We start from the raw sequence: 21649 nt of genomic DNA, 5'->3' as shown, positions 1-21649 counted from the left end.
CCCCTTCTCCTGAATCTGAGGGAGTTTTTTTTTTTTTTTTTTTTTGAAGAGTTGCTTCACCTTACCACATTAAGAGATAAGAGACCTCTAGAAACTTTAAGGGGAGGATATTTTTCTTAGAGAATTCAATAAATTTAGATTCTTATTGGATCCAGTAAGGTAGATTTTTCTTAATATGAAAAGTAGAGTAGGTAGCTGAAATCCCTGCCCAGGCTTGTAACGTGTCTCAGTTTGATAGGGACACTAACCTACCGATCAGGGTCTTCATACTGTATCTTCTGGCTGTTTGTGCTGCTCTGCTCCATCACTGTGACTTACTGGAATTTCTAGGAGAAAGGGGGCGAGATGAAGGCACCAAGATCAGTGATATTTCTTCCCGCCTTTCATTCAAAGACTCTGAACTCCCTATCCCTCCCCGAAAATACCCGTCAGCCCCACCTGACCCAGCGCCTCCAGGTACCTGAGACTTGAGAGTGGGGAGTAAGAATAAAAGTCTGGGAGTCCTGGACTAGGAAATCAGTAACTCTATTGCCTGGCCTTTGCGGGAAACATCATTAGCTGGGTAGTAACGAGTAAGTATGACAGTTGTCACAGCAGATGTTTGTAGTGGTGCCGTGGAGGGTAGCCTGGACATCCAGGAAGACAGTAGCCCTATTTCATCATGTGAAAATCTCTTCTCCCAGGTACTTCTAAAATCTCCTGAATGGCAGGAGTGATGCTTTATATCTTAGCATCATCCATATCCCCCTAAATCCTTGTGTGGGATAGACCAGTACATGCATAATAACATGACACTTGATGACGACCTGGTCAAAATTATCTCTGCCTGACCTCAAAAGAGAAACCATCTTAGGAACACAACTCAGCCTCCTTGTTTGCCTTTAGGCTTGCTGGGTGTTTCCTCTATTTCAGTAATCAGATTAGGGTCACAGAGTATTTCACCAATTGTTCATAAGATGGTATATATTTATTTTAAATCTAGGTTCATTAAACTTATTCTGTAGTTCCAGCCTAACCTTTCTTAATGTTCGGAGGTAAGGACATCATATTTTACCCCATACTAGAGACCCAGTACAGGCGCATCTGGCAGGGAACAGCCATCATGTCCTTCTGTGATAACCAGACATCTTTACCAAGGAGTCACTTCCCTGAAATCTAGTCTCCATCCTCTGTAAGTGGAAGTCAGTGGGTGGATGTTAACAGGCCTGGGAACCAGCTGAGGTGGGAGATACTCGGCCTTCGGATTCTGATTGTTTTCTCCATTTCTGTATGGTGTTTGCTGAAGCACAGACACGCTCCTCTGTCATCGTCACAGCAGCCCTCCTGCCCTCATGGTGGGAGACTTTCCTGCCTGACCACCAGCCTGTCCTGGATGGAGTGGAAAAGGAGGCTTCACCTCTGCACCTGCAGGGAATGTGGGCTTCCCTGAAGGAAAGGAGGTGTTAAATCCCATTTCCTAGCAGGAGCTGACCTCTGTCACTTTTCAGATTTTATTAAAACTAAATGTGTTAATTCTTTGTCCTTTCACCCTGGAGTAATTCTGGAAAGAAAACATATTTTAAAATTGAACAGAAAGACTATTATGAAAGATGGTGAGCTCACATTTGTTAAATGACTTTGTGCTCTTGCAAAGAAATGTATGAAAAGCACATTATGAACTGCTCTGCGTGATTTCCTTTGTTTGGATTTCAGAAGCAGTTTGACTGACACAGATCCTGAAGGGGAGAATCTTTGGATACTGGAAATGCTTTTAACGAAGGTGATGCAGAAGACTGCAGAGAACAATTTCAACATTGTTCTGTTGAAGGTTATACTTAGCTCTGAACCACATTACTTTCCTGTCGACGTTTCATTTCCTGGGGTCTTGCCAAGTGATAAACAAACACAGGCGTGTGGTGGGTGTGGGGTTTTTCAGCACGAAGAGGGAGGCTGGAGTTTTCTTAGTTAAAGGCATCTGTTGACTTCTGTGATCATTATGAAAATGCTGGTGTGAGGCCTTCAGGAGACAATGGGGAGAAAATGGACATACTATGCTGTCTATTCCATCATCCAGATGCACCTGGTCAGGGGTAAGGCTTCGGGTTGTCCCTTCTTGTCACACTGGCTGCTTCAGGGAGGGAACGGGGCCTCTGCTCATTGAAAATGCCTTGTGACTACTGCTGGAATTGATCACCAAAGGCCGATTGTCACTAAAGTTTTCAGTTATGTGTTTAAGTGGCAGCTCTCAGCGAGATGCAAGGATCTAGAAATGATTGCAAATGAGCACTAAAAACAAGAAAGGAATGGGTGGTTTGTGCCGCTGCTCTGAGACATTTACACCCATTTCCTTCCTAAGAGGGTCTCCGGAGTAACTGAAAAACTATGCTTCTTGAAAATGAAATGCTCTCCAAATGGTTGTCAGAACAACTCTGGAACACTAAAAAAAAAAGATTCATAAAGCCATCAAGGCTCAGAGCTCCTTGCTCAACTTTTTCCCTCTCTCAAATAATTTCTCTTTTGGATTTAACAGGCATTTCTCCTCCAAATACTCAGATCTTTGGAAGTTGAACATATGCTGAATTTTAATGAGGCATGTATAGGTATGGACCTGGAAGACAAAGCAGACGCCTTGTGACAGTGGGGACCAGTGCGTAAAGGGCCTACTTAAAATAGCAGGAAGGAAGATTCATTCTGCATTCCATAATGAGGGCATTACTGTGAGCCTGAGTGTCTTAAGAATTAACTGTGCTTTTCAGATATAGCTACGAAGATTTTAAAGAGGATTTCTAAATCAAAGGAGACATTGGACTATAATGCTTTAGATAGGATCAGAGGTGTATTATCAGGCAAAGCTGAGCTCCCAGGCAGCTACATTAAACTGCACTAACCCCTGCCTACCCAAACTTCTGCATCCATAAAAGTTCAGTAATCCCCCTTTGTCAAGTACCTTTGAGAGCCTGTTTTTTTCTCAGTTGCTTGTCATCTTTTTATCTTTTTCCTTTGTGAGCTTCAGCGGTACTTGTCACAATAATATATCATTCCTGAAACAGTATTCCATGTTAATTCTAAAGCTGAGACCTACACTGTGGAAGGCATGTCAAAGGCTTAACGTATCTGAAGAGTCTTGTACCATTTGGTCAAAGAACTGATGAGAGAGAATCCTCTCTCATGTGTAGTATCTCAGTGTTGATTACAGATGATGATGCTCAGTGGCTCATTTTAGTGGGAACTTCTACCACTCTCCCCTCTTTACCCCAGGAATCCTAACTATGGGGAAATGATGGCCCTTTTGACTCTCTTATATTGAATGTCAAATTTCTTACTCTTCTCAACCAATTTGGAAGGCAGTCTGGAGGTCCTGAAGGTTCTAGAAAGAGCACAGACTCTAGACAACTGAGTCCGTGTTCCCTCACTGAAGGATGACTTTAAGCAAACCACGTAATCGCTCTGTGCCTTGGTTTCCCCTTTGATGACTAGTGTTAGCAGCATCACGCTTTGATGTGTGTGGAGGATCAAACAAGATAACCTGTGTGTCAAAGCCACCTGTGAACATGTATTTTTCTAAATTGTTACATTCTCATTGGTTACTTTTCAGCTTCAGAAAATAATGCTTGGTGTTATTATGTGTTGTGTGCTGTTAACTCATAAACAAAAAAGCCAATTATATTCATTGTAGGAATAGCTGTCATAATACATTTGCTAGTGGGCGCAAGTCCCCTCCAAATGCTAAGGCAGCCAGGGAAGAAAGTTCCAGCTGCTCCCTCAGTTCCCCAGAGTAACCAAGGCCTTTCACCAGGGAATCCCTCTCTGGGAATCACGCAAACTGATGGTCACACCCTTGCTTTTCAGGAGTAGTGGAAGAAAGCTTCAGCGCAGAAGAACACATCTACGCTTTACCTGGCTCTGATGTCAACCTGAGCTGCCAAGCGCAGAAGAAAGGCTTCTTGGTGCAGATGCAGTGGTCCAAGGTCTCTGACAAGGGAGACCTGCTTGCTGTTTATCATCCCGAACATGGCTTCTACTGTGCCAGCAAGAGTCCCTGCAGGTCACTGGTGGCTTTCCGAGAAGCGCCTGGGAATGTGTTTGAGTGGACTCTGTACTTGAGGAATGCTTCTTCCTCGATGACCGGGAAGTATGAGTGTAGCTTCACTCTGTATCCAGAGGGCATTCAGACAAAAATCTACAGCCTGAAGATCCAGACAAATGGTGAGTAAATATGACTGCGAGGGAAGGAAGCATGTACTGAAAGCATTCAGCTTTCAGCAAGTATGTCTTCTGAGCCAGCCGTGTGCCAGGCACAGTGCTAAGTGCAGGAAGGTTGAGTGGAAAGAGGTATTTCCTGGAAATGAAGACAGAAATTGATCAAATAATGCCAGGAATTAGTGTTAAATTGAAGCAGTGATAAGCGATAAAGGCTACAGTGGTTTTGTGAGAGTACATGATAGAAGCCAGGGAAATGGACTCTGAGAAAGTGGCACCTGAGCCGAGGTCTGAAGACTGCGTAGATATTAACACTATTTGGGAGGTGGGAGATTTATGATGGATCCAGAGACAGGAAACTAATGTTGTGAAGGGCTGTGCTGTATTTGAGGACATGGGGAAATGCCAGTGGGACTGCGACACAGAATTAAGGGATAAAGTGGGAGATACAGTAAGGACCAGATCATACTGAACCTCGTCAACCATGTTCAAGGCTTTGATATTTATCTAAGCGCCTTGGGAAGACATCGAAGTATTTTCATCCCAAGGATGGCATGACATGATAGCCTGATTGAATTTGTGTTCAAAAAGATGGTGCTGGCTTCAGCAGCACCAGTATGGGAATGAAGTGAGAGGGGATGAGAAGAAAAGGTGGAGAGAACTTAGGGGACAACCCCAGTAACGCAGAGGAGACAGAGCGGTTGTTTGGGGAGATACAGAAAGAAGATGACAGATTTGATGCTTTGGGCACTAAACAGGTAGGACTTGGGAACAGAATGGATCTAGGACAACGGCAGTGTAAGTGAAGGAGAGAGAAAACGTGCATGTGTCTGGCAAGTATTCCTGAATGGTGGTGCCATTCCCTGAGATGGGAGACTAAGGAATCAGGGCAGATTTGTGGGGGGAATTTATCAAAGTGGCTTTGGGTATATTTCATATAAGGCAGGGAAAAGTACCAAGGAGGCTGCTGAATGTGTAGCATTCACTCATACTTGCTTTATAGGGCCACCTTTGGAGGCAGGACTCCTAGGTTGACGTTCTAATTCCTTTCTGACTGGAACTGAATTTCACCTGGGGATTGGCATGTACCTTCTCTGAGCCCGTCTGGAAAATGATGATAATAATGGCTACCCTAAATTAGTTTGTCCTAAAATAAATGATCTCTATACTCCCTGGGGAAGGAAATGGCAACCCACTCCAATATTCTTACCTGGAAAACCCCATGGACAGAGAAGTCTGTTAGGCTACAGTCCATGGGGTTGCAAAGAGTCGACACGACTGGGTGACTGCACTTCACTTCACTTCACTTCACTTCAAAGTAAATGATCTCTATACTAGTGGAAAAAATGAAAATGAAAGTCAACAAATGGAAAATGCACACGAAATGGAATGATTTTAACTTAGGGGCAAAGTGACCTGGTGGTACAAGGAGAAAACACAACAAAAACTAGCGCACAAAGGCCGTGCTTAGAGAAGGCAAGGAGCTGCCCAGGACGGACGCCACGCATGGATCTATTACCTCCTGTCCACTTCTCATCGAGAGATGAGACCACGGTGCTGGCAGCCCAGCGGGGCCTCCTCTACCGCGGCCTTAACAGTGCCCCAGTTCCCATTGCTGATTTCCAGGAAAAATGCTTCATCTGGGGATGGATTGGGGTGGTAAGGTAGAATGAAGAGAAATGAGAAGACCTGTATAGAGTTTACCTGCATAGGATATATTTTGGAGTCAGGTAGCCTGCATTTGAATGTGGGCTCTGTCATCCATTACGTATTTCGTTTTTACCATCTTATTCTAAGTCCCTAAGTCTCTGTTTCCTATTGTAGCAAATACAGATAATTACAGGACCTCCTTCATAGGTACCATGATTTTGATGATTAGGTGAGGTAGTCGCTGTAAGGCACTTAGCATAAGGGCTCCTGCCAAAGAGCAAGAGTTTGGAAAGTGGTAGTTTTCATTATGAATAGCAAACACAATCATCATGAGTGAACGCTGTTTCTCAGGTCTTATTAAAAAATGAGTCCACCCCGTCTCTTTTTGTGTTTGCCTAATATGGACGGCCCAGATGCTAAAGCATTTGCCTGCAATGCGGGAGACCCGGGTTTGATCCCTGGGTTGGGAAGATCCCCTGGAGAAGGAAATGGCAACCCACTCCAGTACACTTGCCTGGAAAATTCCATGGACGGGGGAGCCTGGTAGGCTACAGCCCATGGGGTCACAAAGAATTGGACACGACTGAACGACTTCACTTTCTTTCTTTCTTCTCTTTAATATGGAGCCCAACAGAACATTTGCCACACTTTAGCACAAGTACATGTTGAACTTCACTTTAGACAAAGATTTTTTATCTTCTTCTTAAAACTGTAAACTACGCTGCTACAGATCTGCGAACCTAACATTTATTCCATGGAGAATGGACAACATGGATAGGAAATACGAGGTGGGAATGGCTCGACAGAAAGACAGCCAATGGAAAGGAGATACTGTGTCATTCAGAAAGGAGAGTGGTGTTGCCTTTGAGGGAAAAGGTATTTCTTAAAGGGCCAGGCTTCTAGCTGCTGAAAACAGCTGCAAATTTCTAGCTGCAAATCACTGGGGAGACAGAAGTCATCTGTACATGCTTTGTGCTTGTCAATCAGTCGTCTGGTTATCACTTTGCTGTTCAGCAGCTGGACCAGAGGGGAGAAAAATGGCATCAGTGTTAAAGAAATGTTCTGGTGCTGTGCATTTGGGTATAAAGGGAGCAAAATGGAAAAGAAAAAAGAGAGAAAGGGGAAATCTCTCACCATGCAGTGATCAAAGATGTATGTGCTCAGTCCCTCCGTTGTCTCTGACTCTTTTCAACTCCCGACTGTAGCCCACCAGGCTCTCCGTCCGTGGGATTTCCCAGGCAAAAATACTAGAGTGGGTTTGCCATTGCCTTCTCCAGGGGATCTCCCCACCCGAGGATTGAATCAGTTCTCTCTTACATCTCCTGCGTTGGCGAGGAGGCTTTTTACCACTAGTGCCACCTGATCAAAGATGCGAGCCTGGTATAAACCCAACGGGCAGATACTTAGATGGGGCCTCTTGAGTTGCTACTCAAAAGCCCTGTCAGATTTCCCCAATGGTATCTTTTTCCCTTTAATTCTTTTGATCTCCGCTCACTTCTCCTCTCACCTGGACCACTTCCCTCTCACATCCCTGGGAGATCTGCAACAGGCTGGTTGGGTCGGCAAAGCACACGAGGGCAAGTGTGTGCAGTAGGTGAACAAATACCAACTGAAGTGGCGTGTAAGGATCTAACTGTGAAAATGCGGAGGGACCAGAGGTGGCTGCGACTCTTTCTGTTTCCTCTCTGCTGTTTGGGGTCTGTTCACAAAACAGTGTGTCTAAAGCCTGCCCGCCCGCCCACGTTCCTGGAGCCTTTGAGGGAAAACGCTTTGCCGAAAAGCTGAGAAGGGACTCTTCTAAACTGCGCCTTGTTCCTTTGTATGGACCGGTGCTCCGAGGCTGTGGACGAGGGCAGAGGTGTCACACACCGTTTGGCATTTGCTTCTTTTTTCACTCGCATTTGACAGAGCTTCCTTTTTGATTTATTCCAAGAAACACAATTCTTTGAGTCAAGCCTTGGGTGATTGTAATCCAGGTTCCCTTCATTTGATGCTACTGTATCACACAGTGCTTCAGACTAGTAAGACTTTAATGCGTTTAAAATATGCAGTTCTTAGAACTGGCTATAAAACATACGATGTGCTTTAATTGTGGGGAGGGGTGTTCACGTTTTTAGAAGCGTTAGCAGGAGAAGAAGGACGAAGGGTAGGAGAAGGAGGAGGAGGTGTAGGAATAAGGTAGTGTAGACTGGAATAACAGGTGGTACTGGTAACAGAAAGGAATAATCCTGATAATATAATCTTGAAAATCTTGGTCTAACTGCATGCTCTTACCCTGCCTAAAGGCATAATTTGTTCTTCAACCTTTTTTCCCCAGTTTCATTGAGATATAACTGACATGTAACATCCTGTTCACTTTAGGTATAAATCATGATGAAATTATATGTGAGTATGTATGTGTGAAGTAATCATCACAGTAAGTGCAGTTAATATCCATCACCTCACCCAGTTACAATTTTTTTTTTATGATGGACCTTTAAGATGTACTTCCTTTGGCAACTTATAAACATGAAATATAGTGTTTTTCACTTTAATCACTATGCTCTACATAACATCTGCAGAATTTATCTATCTTATAACTGGAACTTTATACCTTTTTATCATCCTCATTCATTTTGCCCGCCTCCCACCCCCTGCCTCTGACCAGTCTATTTTCTTTTAATCTGAAGGCTGTCTGACATTTCTTATTTTTCTTTGCCAATGCACCTGTTGAGCAAATTTGATTATTTGTCTTGTATAATTACCCACAGCCTGGATTTTGCTTTTATATCTCATGACATCTCCATGTTCTTCTTTCACCTTTTAGTTAGGTATACATATTTGATCACATTTATTTTTATCTTCTGGTAAGAATATTTCATAGATGATGTTGTGTAGTTACATCACCACTACGTAATGTCTGGTTTTGTGATGTTAACAGCCATTGATGGGTATTGCCTTAGATCCATTCATTCATTATTGGCTGCCAAATAGTGATGTTTTAATCTTTCTTTCCTTCATTTATCAGCTGAAATGTTTTTATAAAGAGGAACTTCCTCTCATGAACCAGTTGTTTACTAGATATACAATTTGTTTAAAAAAAAAACCAGAATAGACACTTGATTCTTTCCCTTCACTTACCAGTTTTAAAAATGAGTATGTTCACTAGCATTCTTAGGTGACAAATAAGTATTTGTGTTCAGTATCAAGAATCTATATGAACTTAAGCAATTAGTGAGTTTTAATTCATTATAGTTATTTTTATTAGGCTGAAAATAGCCTATATATAAAATCTATTAACTCTTTGTGATATAAACTGCAAATATTTTCTCAGTTTTTCATCTATCCATATTTTCTTATGGTATTGTTTCCAATGCAGCATAATTCTTACTTTTTGAAATAAAATCTATCATTTTTTTCTTAATGGTTTCTTAATTTTTTTCTTAATTAGAAAAAATTTTTTCTAAATTGGAGTCATATTAAGAAAAATTTTCCCCATTCCTAGATTATACAGAAATTCACTCTTTATTTCTGACACTTCCATGTTTTAAAATTAGTATTTAAACTAATGTTAGATTTCTAGTGCTATATATCAAAATATATTTTTATTATTTCTAGTAATTTTTTTGTATTTCCTACTTTTTTTCCCCTCTGTGGTTCAGTTTGGAAATTCTCTATTGACCTATTTTCCAATTAACAAAGTGTTTTTCTTGATATACAGCAATTTTTTGATCTCATCAAATTCATTCTTAATTTCTGATATTATATTTTAAAGTTATTGTTTTTGATAGAGTTTTAATTCTTTGATGAACTTGTTCATCTTTTCATCTATTCCCTTCATCTTTTTCTCTATTCTTGAATATGTTAAAAAGCTATTTTAATATCCTTACTGTTAACTCCAGTGTTTCTGTTTTTCTATGTATGCAGGTTGTTATATATATTACATATATAAAGAAGACATATTGTGTTGTTAATGACAATAATAACAAAAGGAAGGGATGTGCTGGAGTAAGTTGTGGAAAAAGGAGAAAAAGCAGACATGAAGCAGACACATGAATGATCGCATATAATAGACCCAGCAGAACAGTGTTACAGTTAATGATTCAAAGAATTTCATGTTCTTAAAAAAAGCTGAGAAGAAAAAGAAAATATATTATAAAACCTTATATTGACCCATATATTTACCATTTTATATGCTCTTCATTTCATCCCATGGAGAGAAGTTACTATTTGGTATCATTTCCTTTCAGCCTGAAGGACATAGTTTAGAATTTCATATAAGAAAAATCTACTTGCCATGAATTGTTTTGTCTTTTTTCTCATTTTTTATTTTTGAACATTAGTTTCAATGAGGGTAAAATTCTTAGTGGACTGTTTTTTCCTTCATTATTTTGAACATGTCTCTGATCTTCATTGTTTCCAGTGAGACGTGAGCCATTGATTCTGTTATTGGTCCCTGCATGTGATAAGTTTGAGATTTTTTTTCCTTACTGATTGCTTTCATAATTTTCTCTTTGTTTTGGCTTTTGGCAGTTTGATTATGATATGCTTAGGTGGGTATTTGGTTATATTTATGTTACTTAGGTTTTAAAGATCTTGAATGTGTAGATTAATTTGGAGAAATTTTTTTAAAAATCAAATATAAAGTTTCTTCAACTATTTGTTCTGTTCTCCTCTGTTTCATCTCTCCTTCTATGACTCTAATTACATATATGTTAGAACATTTGATATTGTCCTATATGGTTCTGAAACTCTTTGTTTTCCTTCAATCTTCTTTCTCTCTGCTCTTCAGATTGGGTAATGTATATTAATCATTATTTAGGTATGCTGTTTTTTTTCTTCTGCCATCTCAAATTGGCAGTTGAGAATCTCCAGTGAATTTTTAAATTTTTATTATTGACTTTTAACTCTAGAATAATCATCTGTTTCTTTTTATCTTCACTAAAATTCCCTATGTATTGAATCATTGTCACCATGTTTTGCTTTAATCCTTTGAACATACTTTTAATAGCTGCTTTGAAGTCTGTTAAATCTAATGTAGGGTCTACTCAAAGTGAATTTCAACGAACCACTTTTTTCTTGAGTATGGGTCACCTTTCTTGTTTCCTTCATACATCATCATTTTGTTGTCGTTGAAAGCTAAACATTAAAAAAAGAAATGTAACGTGACAACTCTACATTCTGTGGGTTTTTAAAAATTTCAATAACTTGCTCATATTTAAATTGCAAAATCTCTCTCTTTTGCAGCGTATGGCCATTGATACCTCTGCTTAGCTTTTTACTATAATTCTTATGTCTTTAGTTTTGCTTCCAAGGAATTGCCCGTACATTGTCAAATTCCCTTTGTTGGTCCACAAATGAATGTGGCAAAAATCGTGCTCAAATACCTCAAGCCCAATAGGCTTCCGCCCTCTACAAGTGGACATCTGTATGGGAGGGGGTTAGAGACTGCATTCAAAGTCGGGACAGCAACACCTCCCTTGACTTCCACTTTTCACTGAGCTCTCACAGATCCCCTTACTCATGTATCTTTTTCCCAGTCAGCCTGGGATGTGTAAAGAATTTATGTCAGCTCTTTTAAGACTCTCTGATTTCTAGAATCTCTGTTCACTGTCTGGTCTGCCACTCACCCGACTGGGACTGCACACCCAGGCTGACCAAGCCTCAGTTTTTTTCTGTTTCCTACCAAGTTTATCCCTGCTAGCTGACAAAGTGAAGGATTTTCATGCTCACACCTAACTTAAGCCTGTCCCTTTTGGAAGTAAAGCTGCTGGATTTTGTAGCCAGCTCCAAGATGGTGAAATGGCTTTTCTCTCCGACCTAGTTGAGAACGGTGATGGAAGGATCCCAAAGCAAGCAGGCTGAAGACTCCTACTGTTCTTACGGAAGCTCTGGTGACTTGTCAAGAAGAAATGTTTCTCAATTAAACGTTTGTCTTTGGTCAATTTCCAGGGCCCTGAAAATGGCGATTTTTAACACATTTGCTCAGTTTTATATGTACCTGTTTTTCACTGACCTCTTCATGCTTCTGAAACAAGGAGTCCCTCAATACCCACCCAAGCCTGTTTTTGATACTTATATTGTATCTTCATTTAAAAATATATATTCATTACTACTGACTTATAACAATTATTTATTCTTCGTGCTAAAGGTAAATACATACTCAACACTTACCCTCAGCCTTTATGTAAATGTCTCTTCAGTTTGAACGGGCTTCCCTGCTGGCTCAGAGGGTAAAGCTTCTGCCCGCAATGTGGGAGACCTGGGTTCGATCCCTGGGTTGGGAAGATCCCGTGGAGAAGGAAATGGCAACGCACTCCAGTACTCTTGTCTGGAGAATCCCACGGACGGAGGAGCCTGGCAGGCTACAGTCCATGGGGTCACAAAGAGTCGGACACAACTGAACGACTTCACTTCACTTCACTTCTTCAGTTTGAAGTATGTTCTGTTGGAGAATATTCAGGAAATGTTCATGGGGCAATATTCCCTGAGCTCTTGTGTGACTTTTAATAAGTTTTCTTTTCATAATCTTCATGTTAAAGATTGAATATAATATTCTCAACTCATATTTTTTTCCCTTGAGTATATTAAGTATGTTGTGTGTTATTGTTGCTCAGTCATGTCCAACTCTTTGCAAGCCCATGGACTATAGGCCGCCAGGCCCCTCTGTCCGCTGACTTCTCCAGGCAAGAATACTGGCGTGGGTTGCCCTTCCCTTCTCCAGGGGGTCTTCCTGACCCAGGGATTGAACCTGGGTCTCTAGCATTGCAGGGAGGTTCTTTACATCTGAGCCACCAGGGAAGCCCATTAAATATGTTACTGTATTATTTTCTGGCATAAAGAATTGCTGTCCAAAAATTAGTAACAATTTGATTTTCTTTCCCCAGAACTGATTTTGTTTAACATTTTTATTAAAATATGCTTAATATCCATTCTGAGAGTATTTTCCTACTTTTGCAGTATAATCTTTTAATATATATTTTCTAGTCATTTTATTTTAAGAAATTGTACTAGAATTATAATTTCCAGTGTTTTTCTATTGCTTATTTCCTTGAGTATCTTTTATTAAACATATTCTCCATCTTCCTGCCCATCTCTTTCTTTGAATCTCTTTTACCTCTTTTTCCTTGTAACATTATTTATTAACATTTCACTTAAAAATTTCCCTCACTCTATTTTTAAACTTTTGTATTAATACATTCTTGGGTTTTTTTGCTAGTTTGCTCTTAATTTCTGAAATGATTTTAAAAACATATTATTTCCAACACTTTCCTGAATTTTCTCACTTATCGTCTATAGAATTTCTTCTCTCCAAATGACTGATTTATCAGTCTTTCTAAAATTTATCATAGCTCATATCACTTTCTTTATTTCTTTTAGCTCATTTTGAATAATTGGACTATAGTTTTTATTTATTTTGAAGTCATATCTTTCTAATATGCTGTTATTATTATAGGAATGTTACTTTGCTCTCTATTCTCTTTTTTTCTTATGGTATCTTTATATGTGATTCCAACCCACTTTTTTTCTATTGCTCTAAATATGTTTGTTAAATAGATTTTGACTTTTATCATGGAAGAGTACACCAGTCTATCTTTTCTAGAGTCTTCAGTGTCTCTAGAGCTCTGTCTTCTATTATTTTCAAAATAAGTTATATGCCATTGTACTTCGTAAGATGCACTTCCTTTCCTCCTACCCCTCACTTTTACCTAAATTGCCTCTTTGCTTTCTCCTGTTGGGCCTGTCTGGTGTAATTTGGACTCTACTCGCAGGGTTTCGTCTCAGAGTGGGATTTCTCTGAAAAGTCCCCTCCGCTCTAGCACTGACAAGCCTTTTCGTTTTTCCCTTGAAGGCTCTGGTAATTTGGTGCCTACAAACTTCTTTCTCTATTTCTGCTGCTATTCTCAGGTTAGTCTGCCTTTCTTTCCAGTGATTGTCTGTTGACTTTTTTCTGGAAGGTAGGAGGGGTAATTTCTTAGTTCTAAGGGCCACGGGTTTTCCTGTTTCTTTTTGCACAATTGCTTACACCACAGTGGTTTGTTGATTTGTCCCCAACTATTAATGATGTTATATTGTTATTTAGTGTTTCCATAGATATTGCCTATAGTTTTACTACTCTAGTTAGTCTGTTTCTATTAGGAATCTCAGGGATATTAGAGTTATGCCACTTGTATTGCCAACTTCTCAGAATCTGGACTAACTTTACAAAAATTTACTACTTACGTGCTTGGGTAATGTACATTAAAATAGAATTCACATATCAAGTAGATTTCATAAACTATACAAATATGTGCCTTGGTCAGTCTCTGTTTAAAATAAAGTGATGTAAGTAGAACAATTATAATCTCAAGAATAAAACTAAATAGTATTAATGGTGGTATGCAAATCTGGTGAAAAAATTTGGTGGTGATATACATGTAACTCCATTTGGGAGTGCTGTTATAGTAAATGCTCTTAACCATAAAAGACAGGAATTTTTGTTATTGTTGTTTTGTTCTGGTTTTTAAATTCTGAGGTTGGAGTAATATATGGATGCAGCAAGGAAGGCCCTGATCCAGTCCTCCTGATCTTGAGAGAATAAGGATATAAGAAAATAAACAACCACTATCTGAGAATGATGCAGGGAAGATGGGCCCTAATGGGAAGGCCTGGCTTCAATTAAGAAAGCAGGAGGAGAGAGTTATCCTTAAAGAGGACAACTGATATTGACAAGAGCTTGAAATGCAGCAAAGCTTTAAAGGCAAAATGCAACATTTGAAATAGTCCCATGTTTTTTAAAAAATGTGCTGTTGATAATAAGGAGAATGTTCATACCTCATGACCTATTAATTATACTTCTGGGAATGTACCTTAAGTAGCTAAATGGTCAGAAGAAAGCTATTAGTTTAAGGATGAACCTTGCTATAAAGATTGTAATAGTTTAAATAAGTTAAAAACTGAAAAAGCATATGATTCAATACTTGAAAATTGCTAAACAAATTATGATGTATGTATGTGATATAATAGAAATATCAACCACAGGTAACTTAAGAATCATGCAAAACCTTTTAAGTAAAGCTATAGGTAACATTTGCTGGTAAATAAAATTGCAAGGTATGAAAAAAATACATGCATACAAACAAGATTTGTATAGATATAGGAAAAAAGAATAAGATTTTCAGGATATGAAGATGATAGAATTGTCATTTATAAATTATATTTTGATATTACAGTTTACTCACAAATGTATATACATATGTGTATATAACTTTCCCCAAAAGAGAGACTATAAAACTATTTATCTCATATCATTTTTAAAATGAAAATAATTCATTAAACATGCTTCCTTGGAGTTTCCTGATGTGTTTTTCTGTGTGATTTCTTCTTTGGAGAAATATCTGTAAGCCCTAAAAAGACAATCAGGTATAAAAGCAGTGAAGAGATCAGCATATGTCAGAGGTTTGGTAAAAGGAAGGGATGGGAAGGCAGAGCAGAAAGGATTTTTAGGTCAGTGGAACTATTCTCTATGATATTACAAGAGTGGATATATATCAGACTTTGGTCAAGATGCATGGAATGTACACCACCAAAAGTGAGCCTTATGTAAATAGAACATGGACTTTGGGTGACAGTGTGTTTGATGGCGTTTCATCGACTGTAATGAAGGCATCACTGTGGTCAGGGGCGTTGACAATGGGGGAGATGGTGCATGATGAGGGCAGGGTGCGCGTGCAAAGTCTGCACCTCCCACTCAGGTTTGCTACGCACCTAAACCTTCTCTAAAAAATGTCTGTTAAAAATTTTAAAAGACGACTGAGGCCAGATTATAATGGTTTATATTCTGCCTGGCCCAGGAAATATGATCTAAAGACTAATGCACCAACTTGAGGTTAAAGCAGAAGATACTGACCTGTGAGCTGGATTCTGTTAGGGGATTTTCCCTGCAGTTTTTCAGTGACAGACAGCCCTGTGCATTTCAGTGACCCTGTTAAGCCATTTATATGAGGACTGTCGGTGGTGGGGTCCTCTTCTTAGGTGTACCCTGAAGATAGTTGAATCTCTATACTAAAACTGTTCTCGTTTCTTGGATTAAAAATACTTTACAGACCAATCATAGATCCATGTCTTTCCCTCCTTATGTTTTGTTACAGTTGCGCAAGAAGAATGGAGAAGCAACCGTACAATAGAAATAGAGATAAGCAGGACTCTGGAAATACCATGCTTTCAAAACACCTCCTTAGAAATGTCATCTGCGCTCACCTTTGCGTGGCTGGTGGTAAGTGTTGCCCTTTTCAGTGAATAATGGCCATGATCTTTAAATATTAATGAGGTGAAGATGAATAACAAGTAATAATAGGGAAGGAAGCACCCTGGATAAGAGACAGGCATTATCTGAAGGCTGAGTTGATGTCTGGAGGAGGGGAGGGAGGACACTAGGATTCCTTCCAACTCAGCAAGCCCCCGGGTCTTTGAATGCAGTGACTTAGAAAGTAGTCCCTAACGGTTAGTTTATATCTCAAGCTGCATACTCAGCAATGACAACAGAGAGAAGAAAGTGTGAGGGCGCCCTGGAGAGGAGCCCCATCCAGCAGAAGCCCTGCTCACACTTATTTGTTGACGCACAACATGTGCAGGGGCATAGACTCCCGTTTTCCCGGAACCCTACTACCACATCCTGGAAAATGCACAGCATCGCTTGGACTGGGAAACACAAACTCTTAACGCACATCAAATGCAAAGAGAAAATGTCCACGAGAGAAGCAGTATGTCTACAGGAAACAGCCACTGCCCAGTTCCATCACCGCCACGGGCAATGACAGGCCCATGGTAGCTATGTTTTCTGACTTACAAGAATAAAACAGAACAGAAATATGGATTTTTATGTGAAAGTTTCCAAGGCAAGTCAACCAAATGGCATCCAGCTATTAACCAATATATAGAGTGGGCTTCTACTACTGCTGTTAAATCAGCTGATAACACAAGCCTTACACAGTTATAAAGATTACCATAAGCACAATTTTGAGGATCATGAAATGGGTGGGGTTATTTAGATGATCCAGAATATGACTATATTAATTTTTCAGGTCTTCATCAAAATGAAAACACAAGATTTAAAAATTCCTATGTAACTAATAGATGTCCATGAGTATAGCAGCTGATACCATCTGCAAAATACTGTACTTGCATGCTTGATCATTTATGTTACAAGTTAGTAGATTTTTGTGGACTGTCTTTGAAACTGACCCTTCATGTAAAAAGATTTCTCTGAGGATGTGCCAAATCCAAAATAACTGACTTTCAAGGAGACTTTAAAATATAACCTACTAATAATTTTTATTGTCTAGATATTTTTGGATAGTTAGTATGATCAAAAGACATTATAAAATGCCTTTCTCAAATTGTTCTAAAAGCTACAGTGTCTGTTTATCATGTCAAAAAATGTATGCTCCCCCTTTTTATGGTTTGGTTGCTAAAATGTAAGACTTCCTGCCTGACATTATGCCCATAATTAATAAAAGTCAGTTTTTCTTAACTAATGTGATACAAGGTGGTTCTTAGAAAAAAAAATTAAAAATAGAGAGCTTCTCAAGAACACAGAAACCTGCTGCACTAAACATTACTGTAATGGAAATACGGCGTCCATACCTAGCTTACATTATTAATATTTCCACCAATGGACAAAAATTCTCCACCCTAATTATCACTAATTCACTATCAATAGGGGTAGTAATACTTAATAGTAATCAAAAGACTCAGATTTAATAAAACTTTACTTAGAGATTTTTGCAGGCTATTAAGTTGATCTGTAGTATCCTTGTCTTATCTGAAGAGAGTCTAATCTGTTTTTCCAAGAAACTGTTAAAGTTTTCAGTCAGCTTGTATCTTTCTGTGATGCTGAACTTCTCCAGGGCAAAAAGCTGCATCACTCATTTTAAAAATCCCTGGATCTAGTATATTGCCTTGACTATAGGCACTCAGTAAACAGCTAATAAATAACTGAATGGATTTGCTTCATTTCTCTTTGTCCTCTCCCTTCATAGTCCTATTTGTTGGCTTCCTATTAAATGGGTGATCACTACACCTCATGCTGGCTGTGTGATTAGTTAATGAGATGCTCATTAAGTATCAGTGACTAGATAACTGATAAGACATCCTCTAACAGTTGTCCTCAAAGAAACTAAGAAGGCTCTGTAAACATTATCTTTGAATCCTGCCAAGACATTTGAGATAAATGAGGGATGGAGAGATTGCATCTAAGGTCATAGTAAGAGAGAGTCATAAACTTCTACTGAAACCTCATGCCCTGCTCTCACTTTAAAGGATGCATCATAATTGAGACAACTTGAGGAATCTTTTCGAAAGAAACTTCTTTTCAAAGGGAACGTTGTATTGGCAAATATGCTGATTAAATTCCAACTGTGCATTCCCCTTTTAAATGTCAAAATCTTTTTGCTCCTTTGATTTACATTCGTCCTCCACCCTGCCAGCACTGTGGGATTCAGCAAGTCTGAGATGAAATCATCTAATCTCCCGTTATTAAGGAATAAACTACAGCTCTTTATGTCCTGACTTTATAAGTCTGAAGAAGATATAAATATCCCCTCGATCCATATTTTAGTACTTTAGCCCCTTGTTAAACCAGCAGTAATAATCATAATGATAACCAATTGTTCTTACAGATCTGATATAATGTGACTTTTAGAAAAGGTTACCAAGAGATGATGAAGATGAGCTCAGGAGGGTAGAAACCCCGTATATCAGTATATCCAACTCAGTAACTCTGGGGAGCTGCAGAATGTTCCCCACTTCAGAGCTGCGTTAAACCCTGGAAACAATTCGACAAACTAAAATTAGTTTAATCTAGGTCACAGGAAAACAAAAGCCACGTTCTGTATGTGGAATTTTCTAAAATCTAATTCAGTTAATGACCCTCATGGGAAAGGTAATTATTGGGATTTTCAATTGTCATAAAAATATTATTGACTGTGTATCCCTGATCCCATGCTGAGACTGTTAAATGTGTCCATGGAGCAGATCCACTGCACTCTGGAATTTTACGTTCCAGGATCACAACTACACTGAAGTAGAAAGGCATCTGGTGCAAACTGTGTATCTAACTTTTCTATAGCCCAAGAGGTAACTAAGTAAGCACAGAGGGTGTCAGCTGAGGGTCGGTGTGCATGATGTGATGATGAAAAAGTCATAGAATGTGTTTATTTAGATGGAATGTACTTTGTAAAGGACAAATGATATTCTTCTCAGTTTATGTCCTGGGGCATGAGCCTGCAGTCATCAGGGAAATTCTGCAGGGTTATTCTGGGAGCTTCTCAATTCACTCTAATGTTCTGTATTCATTCCAAACTATCATCCTGATTTCCCACAGTATAAATTTCAGTTCAGTCTAACAAACACATGTGAATCTGTTTTAAGCGCTAGGTCCTACAGGGATAGAAACCTGTATTGGACATGTTTCCGACCATGAAATACAACTTTAATAAAAATGTAAAACAGCAACATGGAGGGAAAATAGTTTGATTCTGACTGAATGGACCTGGAAAAACCTCTTAGGTTATTTTTGAGCTGGATAATTAAAGCCAATGAACAGCAGACATGCATTTCACCAAGACCCTGGGACCTGTGAGCACACGTTGGCAGCAGCCCCTTTGTCAGGGTGGGAGAGATGTTGAGGGGTGGTTGTTCCCAAACTTGGTGGATAAAGAGAAACCCTTTAAAATCAGGAAAAGAAAGTGAGAAACAGATCACACAGTTCAATACTAATGATAAAGGCATACAACTAGAATCTAGATGCTTGTTTCTTTAAACTTTTCTCTATAAATGTATCTTTTCTGTACTCTCTTCTTTACTATTTGTAATCTTTTACATGTAAATGAAAATCAAAATGGGCTTCCAGGTGGCACTGTAGTGAAGAACCCGCCTGCCAATGCAGGAAACATAAGAGATGTGGGTTCCATCCCTGGGTCAGGAAGATCCCCTGGAGGAGGTCATGGCAGCCTTCAGTATTCTTGCCTGGAGAATCCCTTGGACAAAGGAGCCTGGCGGGCTACAGCCCATGAGGCACAAGAGCCAGAAATGACTGAGGCGACAGCACGCACACACAGGAAACTATATTGGTTTTCCAAGCCTGTGGGGAGCCTAGCTACTCAGAAAAGAAAGCTGTCACCTTCTATCTGATGGCAGCTGGCCCTATCTTCACCATAATCAAAGATGAAGTGTTAGCCAACCTACAAAATGTTGACAACCAATTGTGTTGATTGGAAAAAATATTGTTGTGGATTTCTATAAAATGGACATGGGGAGCTTTGCAAGCAGTCTGCTTTGAAAGCACTGACTGGATGGGGAATAAATAGAGCAAAGTGAAGACAAGAAGCAGTTAGGAGATAAAGAAGTGTCAATCGATGCAGTTAACAGAATTTATTGAATGGGCTCTATACACTCAGCACCTGCCTTGCGCTGTGGCAGCCACTCACTGCCTGCGCTGACATGGGGCTCAAGGCAGCCCAGAGATGAGGTGGCCTCACTAAATCAAATAATACCATGGTCTCCTTCTCTGCTCTGAAAATTCTGATTCCAGTACCAAAACAGGAACCCTTCGGCAAATTACCTTAGGATTTATCAGCTCATTAAGAGAATGCAGGAGTTTCCCATGATTCACTATGACCCCCGCCTCCAGCCCTCATCATGCTAATATTTTCTCCAACTCCTGTTTATTATTTACTTAGGCATTTATTTTCCCTCTATGGGTCCCGATTTGCTGTTTGTTTTTCTTGTGAATTTGTTCTTCTCCTCAACAGACTCTCAGCAGAAATGTCAAGGACTGGCTGTTGCACTGCTTTTTTGAGGCTATATGAAGCAAAGCGTGACTTTTAGAGGGAGATCGTTGTTTTCAAGTCCTGGCTCTGCATTTACTAGCAGTGTGACCTAGGAGCTAGGATTAGGGTGAAGTGAGTAGGGCCGTCACCTTGGCTGCAAAATTTAAGGAAGTTCCCAAAGAAATCAGTAATCATGATACTTTAAAGTATCAAAATTTACGGAAAATCCATGATAAACAAAATGCCAAATTTTTAAATAAAGGCACGGTGTCTTCTGTTTGTTATGAGACTGCTATGCTCTTCAAGGAACAGGATTTTCACAATCAGCCTGTGGATCCTGGATCTCTGTGGCATGGTGCCCGCCCAGGGCCACACGCATGAAGGGTGACAAGGACAGGAGAAAAGACTGAACAATGCCTGGCTTTATGAAGTCATTTTTCAAAATGTTAAACTGTAGAGTTTTTGTTAACTTTTCCCACTGTTAAATACATCAAAATATGGGAGGATATTTTGCTAAGTGTGCATAAGGACACACATTTTTCCTTTTGTCTCAGAATTCTCTACAGCCTTGGATATGTTGCCCAGCCTGCTTTTAGTTCTGTCATCCACAAAAAAGGATAATTATATAATATAATTATAATTTTATTATAATTATATAATTATAGTACCAGCCCCATGGTGGTGTTGTAAGGTGGTGATTAACAATACAATACCTATGCTCAATACATATTAAAAAGTAGTTTTTAAAGAGTTCATTTGAGTACTCTCCATAATTCTGTAATTTAACCATGCAAAGAGTAAATACTCATGAATTCACAGCAAGCTGATCCACTTCAGGTTGTCAGACAGTGATTTAGTATTAATTGAAGATTTGCTGAGTGTTAGGACTCATGTAGGTGTATTCTATACACTAGCTAATTCCATCTACATTCCTCATTCGATTGTAAGGGTCCAGCAAGTTGTAAATTTCATGAAGTTTTAGAAATATTTATTAATATTTTAGGGATTCCCAGGTGACTCAGTGGTAAAGA

General features: G+C 39.4%; 1 protein-coding gene across 3 annotated transcripts in view; it reads left to right on the top strand.

Moving 5' to 3' along the window:
• The first annotated feature begins 1898 nt into the window (after positions 1 to 1898).
• CD96 (CD96 molecule) overlaps positions 1899 to 21649 on the top strand; it is an 89513-nt gene continuing 69762 nt past the window's right edge. For all 3 annotated transcript variants that reach the window (XM_070454913.1, XM_020905643.2, XM_020905644.2), the window contains exons 1-3: positions 1899 to 2069; positions 3829 to 4185; positions 15939 to 16063. In XM_070454913.1, the coding sequence (XP_070311014.1) occupies positions 2009 to 2069; positions 3829 to 4185; positions 15939 to 16063 (543 nt within the window). In that variant the 5' untranslated portion in view covers positions 1899 to 2008. The remainder of the gene's footprint in view (positions 2070 to 3828; positions 4186 to 15938; positions 16064 to 21649) is intronic.

This window comes from Odocoileus virginianus, chromosome 25, assembly GCF_023699985.2.
Source record: "Odocoileus virginianus isolate 20LAN1187 ecotype Illinois chromosome 25, Ovbor_1.2, whole genome shotgun sequence".
NCBI classification, from domain to species: Eukaryota; Metazoa; Chordata; class Mammalia; order Artiodactyla; family Cervidae; genus Odocoileus; species Odocoileus virginianus.
The sequence above is the reverse complement of the archived record's forward strand: the minus strand, read 5'-3'. Positions and strand labels throughout refer to the sequence as shown.